This window comes from Sprattus sprattus (genome assembly GCF_963457725.1).
Source record: "Sprattus sprattus genome assembly, chromosome: 18".
NCBI classification, from domain to species: domain Eukaryota; kingdom Metazoa; phylum Chordata; class Actinopteri; order Clupeiformes; family Clupeidae; genus Sprattus; species Sprattus sprattus.
The window spans coordinates 8,043,525-8,049,759 of NC_137916.1; the positions used below are offsets into that span (position 1 = coordinate 8,043,525).

The 6,235-nt window shown below is 47.2% G+C and overlaps 1 protein-coding gene across 1 annotated transcript in view; it reads left to right on the forward strand.

The window, feature by feature from the left end:
- Nucleotides 1-6,235, forward strand: part of ngfra (nerve growth factor receptor a (TNFR superfamily, member 16)) — a gene marked incomplete at both ends in the record, with an annotated part of 48,263 nt that overhangs the window by 26,077 nt on the left and 15,951 nt on the right. The window contains 2 exons of the mRNA XM_080856452.1: nucleotides 1,172-1,403; nucleotides 2,666-2,922. Coding sequence (XP_080712578.1) covers nucleotides 1,172-1,403; nucleotides 2,666-2,922 — 489 coding nt within the window. The remainder of the gene's footprint in view (nucleotides 1-1,171; nucleotides 1,404-2,665; nucleotides 2,923-6,235) is intronic.

A 6,235-nucleotide genomic window follows, 5' to 3' on the forward strand; every position in this document is an offset into this window, starting at 1 on the left:
TCTTCCCATGGGAACAATGTAAACCCTGTCAACGGAAACCAACATAGCATGTTGCCCCACCTCCCCACTTCTCTCCATTATAACGACAGTCTGAAGGAGCTTGAGAACCCTTCCTGAAGACTCACATGTGAACTGAAATGGGGCCCTCAAGGCAGTCAGTGGTGGGGAGTGGCGGACATTGTGGGGGAAGGGGGAGGGGTATCCCCTGCATAAATAATGCACAGAATCAATACACGAGAGGAGGAAAAAGAAGGGGAAAGCAGTTGTAGACTGTCTGAATAGTGATGGAGGGGTGTGAAAGTGTGTTGGTGTGTGTGTGTGTGTGTGTGTGTGTGTGTGTGTGTGTGTGTGTGTGTGTGTGTGTGTGTGTGTGTGTGTGTGTGTGTGTGTGTGTGTGTGTGTGTGTGTGTGTGTGTGTGTGTGTGTGTGTGAGTGTGTGAGTGTGTGGTGTCTGAATAGTGATGGAGGGGTGTGAAAGGGGTGCTTCTCTTTGGGTTGTTTCATGTCGATGGCTGACCTCTGGGGACGATGGTCCAGAGAGGCTCTAATTCATTAATTCAGCTTGTCTGTACACTGGTCCTCACTGTGTGTGTGTGTGTGTGTGTGTGTGTGTGTGTGTGTGTGTGTGTGTGTGTGTGTGTGTGGGTGTGTGTGTGTGGGGGGGGGGGGGGGGGGGGAGTTTGAGGAGGCAGAGGCTGTGAACTGGAAGTCCAGTGAGCCAGTACTTCAACATGGATCTAATGCAGGGAATGTAGAAATGACCTCTGTGGAATATGTATGGAATATGTGTGTCAATGTCAGTAATAATTTTGGGTTGTTATGGAAAAGTTCTGTTATAGAAGAGTGATTAGTCACCTTTTTTTTAAAGCCCTAAAGAAAAGCCGAGTGGAAATATCTGTAGCACAGAGCACCTGTGTCGTGTGTGTCTGTTTCTAGTCTTCTTCTCTCCTTTAATGAGCTTGGGAGCTCTGAGGAGTTTTATTGTTTTGTCATGGAATTGTGGGTAGGCATCCCTCACCCACCGGAAGACTAAAGAAGGTGACGGAGGAGGAGGAGGAGGAGGAGGGTGTACGATGATGAATACTAAAAAAGGAAGTAGAAAAAAAACACAAGTCTAAATGAGCTTTTTTGTCTCTCTATCCTTCCTCCCCCTCCTCCTCCACCACCACAGACCCCAGCATCCCCACCTCCACCCCGTCCCCGTCTCCTTTCTCCTCCTCGGACCCCGTCTTCACGCAGCCCGACGACTCCCTGAGCACCAACCCAGGGGGGGAGCCCACCACTGCGAACCCCAGCTCGCCTCGCTTCATCGGGCACGGCTTCAACGAGAACCTCATCCCCATCTACTGCTCCATCCTGGCCGCCGTGGTGGTGGGTCTGCTGGCCTACATCATCTTCAAGAGGTGAGGTGCTGGGGGGAACTCAGGGCTGATAGACAGGCACTGTGAATACATGTGTGTTTGTACAGGTGTGTACTGATACCTTTGTGTTTGTTTGTGAGAGGTGTATGTGAGAGGTACGTATTTGTAAATCCAGGGCAGCATCTATTTATAGGTACAGTGATGTAAGTTAATGGTGTTCTGTACGCAACACTGTTCCATACACTTCAACCTTTAACCCCTTTATAACTTAACCTTTTTAACCTTCAAATATTATAGCAAAATGTACATAATATACTGTATGTAATATAATAGAAAGACAGGATGAAGGTTGAGGGGAGCAAGAGAGGAAGAGAGATAGAGAGATAGATAGAGAGAGAGAGAGAGAGAGAGAGAGAGAGAGAGAGAGAGAGAGAGAGAGAGAGTGTGAGAGTGAGAGAGAGAGAGAGAGAGAGAGAGAGAGTGAGAGAGTGAGAGAGTGAGAGAGTGAGAGAGAGAGAGAGAGAGAGAGTGAGAGAGAGAGAGAGAGAGAGGCTGTCCACTGAAGTGTGTCGTGGAGAGATGATAGGATGGGGGGATGGGGGAGGGGGGGGGGGGAGACAGTGAAAGCTGGTAAAATATTCAGTTGTGCTGTCAGAGGGCATGACACTGACCCACTTACACTCCCCTCCCACCAACCACACACACACACACACACACACACACACACACACACACACACACACACACACACACACACACACACACACACACACACACACACACACACACACACACACACACACACACACACATACACACACACACACACACACACACACACACACACACACACACACACACACACACACACACACACAGCCAAGACACCAACATGTCTGAAGCATTAGATGATTTATCCTCCTGTACCTGACTAATGTTTTTTATATGTTATCATCACAGACAAGGAGCATCCATATCTCCAGCTATTCACGTCATCACAACAATAAGCCATTAGTAACAAAGATACCAAATCCCTATCAATATGAATATCAGTATTTATATATATATCTAACACAAAAGGAAGTCAGGACAGCCCTAGGCAGCAGTCAGAGGACATTAGGTTATAACCAGCGAGATAATTGTTCCACATATCTGTACTTACATACTTACGTACCACGTATACAGTATATATTTACATACTTACATACCACATATCTACTCTTACATTCCATGCAGTAGCGTTCCAGCTTTGAACCCAGACTGACGCAGTATCTCCGTGTCTCTGCGTCTTCCGCTCCTCGCAGGTGGAACAGCTGCAAGCAGAACAAGCAGGCGGCTAACAACCGTGCCGCCACAGCCAACCAGACGCCGTCGCCGGAAGGCGAGAAGCTGCACAGCGACAGCGGCATCTCCGTGGACAGCCAGAGCCTGCAGGAGCAGGCAGCGCAGGCGCAGGCGGCCCAGCAGGCACAGGTCCAAGCGCAGACGCAGACACCAGGGCAGGGCCCCACACTGCTGCAGTCCCAGACGCAGATGCAGACTCACACGCCCGAGCAGATAGGTGAGTGAACAGTCAGACTGATGAGCGACATGTTTTACTCTGCACATAAAGGACTCCTCATCAGGTGCGTAAACAGGTGGACCTAGCGCTATTCAATACAAAGAGAATCCTTTAGCTGGGGCATCATGGGCCAGAAATGAGTTCAGACATCCACTTCAGACATATGAGAAATATGCCAATAAGGTGCTATATGGCTGACATAAAGGTACACTAGCCTAATCTAGCACATGCTATAACTGTCTTAGAAATTGTATAAAACTAATTACTTTTAAAACTATTATAGTTTATATTCTTCAGGGGAAAGGTATTTTGCCCTCAGACCTGGGAAACATGCTAGGCTAGGAACATGAGGACTGTTGCTGTAGGGGCTTGTGTGCCCTTGTATGGCAGTATGTGTGTGTGTATGTGTGTGTGTGTGTGTGTGTGTGTGTGTGTGTGTGTGTGTGTGTGTGTGTGTATACGTATGCCTTGATAGCACACAGCTGTGGATGGGATGACAGAGCACGCATGTCACATGTTGTGTGCATGAGATGTAAACCACTCTGAGGGCTGTAGGGGTAGGGTTATCCCAATTCACGTTAAGACAGAAAGGTAGGGGTGGGGGAAGGTAGCCTGGATACCAGCCTGAACTCCGCCCACAAAATTTTTGGTCTGGAGATTCAGTCTGGAGTCGAGTTAGTTGGGAGGGTTTAAACGGCCCCGAAAAGTGATCTGACCATTCAAATTGTAAGGGCGGGCTTTATACGTTGATGGACAGATATAGATAGAATACCGGTATACATCGAACAAAGATGGCGCCGTCTCGGAAGCTTAGTGGGACATATTTTATATGATTTAAGCTATCTACACGACTTTTATATGTCTACATTGACTCGGTTAGTTGTGTATACGCAAAACGAGTGTTGCCAAGGATTATAGGTCTTAACTGAAGCACTCTAGAGCATTATTGATAGGTTATGCTAACGCGTAGAAAAAAAAAACATTCAAACGAATGGTAGCTTCTAGCCTTGAGTGCTAATTAAGTAACGTGAGCAGGCATATCTCAACAGATATGACAGCGCATTCATTTTGAAAGAGGAACAGAGAAACGCGATCAAGGCATTTGTCGATTGAAAAGATGTTTTTGCCGTCCTTCCTACGGGATCAGGTAAAAGTTTAATCTATCAGATGGAAATACTACGTTGCTCTGATTGGTTCTAGGTATCCAATTCAGCGAAGAGGAATTTTCTTTCCTGGTTCGTTGAAACACGCCCCATAATCACAGCCCAATAGTCCGGTCTCAGACTCATATTCTGACTAGAATTATGAGTATGACATCGTCAGGCTAGGGGGAAGGGCTTTCCACCCCTCCAAACGGAGATTTTCTGAGGGCACACTTCAAACGGAGGGGTGAGACCGATTTCCCCCAATGCATTGCGAACCCGTGATCATTCACACCCCAATCCTGTAAACATCGTGCGAGTCCCTTTAAAAATGTCGGAAACAGCAGGAAAAGCATCACACAAATGTAAGTATTTTCTTTGTAATTCATGGTTTTAAAACTTGTTTGATGAAATGTTGCATTGTGTAAACAACAGCTGCAGGCGCCATGTTTGTTTATGTCTGATGAGTGACAGCTGTCGCTCTTCGGTTATGTGACAGCTGACGCAGCGTACTGATGACGTACATAATTGTTGAAGGGATATCTCAATTCGTAGGGCTAGCGTTTCAACCCCTACGCCTACACCTACGTTATTGCTCCGTTTTAAAAGGCGAGGGCCAAGGGGTAGGGGTAAGGGTAGGGGTGGAGATTAGAAATGGGATTGGGCCTAAGACTCAGCATGGACCTAACACTATCATATATGATATCAGTGCAGAGATGGAAGATATAAGAGAGGCCATCTCTCCAAAAGCGAGGGCTCAGATGGGCTGACCTGTTAACCCACCTCATATAGATCATGTTCATATAGATGTATACACACTGATGAAAAAGGGTCAAAAGTCAATCAGCTCCCTGCACTCAGCCCACCATGCACTGTTTGTATGGGTTGCTATGCTATCACCATCGCCTTCATCCTCATCATCATCATCTCTCTACTCCATTTAGCGACCTCACGACCCACTAATGGATCAGTTCAGCCCCTCACACACACACCACACACACACACAGACACAAAAACACACATACACACGCACACATACACAGCTGACCTGTTTCCGACGTGGAAAGTGAACGCTCCTGTTTGCAAAAGCAGAGAGCGGGGAGCCGAGGGCCAATCAAAAGCTTCCCAGCAGCTGTCAGAGGGCTGGCTGCCGGGACCAATCGGCTGTGGGCAGAATGCCGTTATTGTCATCAAGAAATCATTCTAGGTTTTAAAGTTTGATGGAGTTATGAAGCCGTGATTACAAGACAGTGCTCCACTGTGCATCATTAGCAAAGAACATTGTGTTTTCCCTGCTCCCTCAAAATTACATAATTAGGGTAGGCACAGTAGTCTTTTTGATTAGAAAACATCTAATGCACCCTCTAGACCTGAAGGAGGGAGATAAGAGAGGGGGAGGAGAGGAGAGAGAGATTGGAAGAGAGAAAGAAAGAGAAAGCCATGGTAGGAAAATAAACAATAAATTAAAAAGGTTAAGTACTACAATAACAAAAGGCTCAGCTAGAGGCATAGGTGCATCATGGGTAGGGGCGAGAGCTGCAACATTTGTGAGAGATGGGACGGCACAAAAGAGAGAACCAAATAGGGAAGGAAGGAGGTGCAGGAATTTAAAGAGGAGGTCTGCCTGGGGAGGCCCCCTCTCTTTAGCTCTCTCTCTCTATCCCTCTCTCGACTCTCTCTCTCTCTCTCCCTCTCTCTCTCTCTACTCTCTCTCTCCCTCTCTCTCTCTCTACCTCTCGCTCTCTCTGTCTCACCCTCTCTTCAGCTCTCTCCCTCTCTACTCTCTCTCTACCTCTCTCTCTCTACCTCTCCCTCTCTCTGTCTCCCTCTCTCTTCAGCTCCCTCTGTCTCACCCTCTCTCGACTCTCTCTCTTCCTCTTTCTCTCTCTCTCTCCCTCTCTCGACTCTCTCTCTCTCTTTATGGCTATTTCCTCCACTCACACACACTCCTTTTTATCTCGCTTTATATCCCTCTTTTTCTCTTTCTCTTTTCCACTCACAAATACACAAACCCTTGCCGTCTCACACACTCTCTCCATCTTTCAAAGACACACACACACACACACACACACACACACACACACATCACCCTCGTCCCTCTCTCTGGACACACCAGTGTCTAATCTCTCATTCCTAAACTCATAAGTAGCACATGCTCTGTGTTAGGAGCA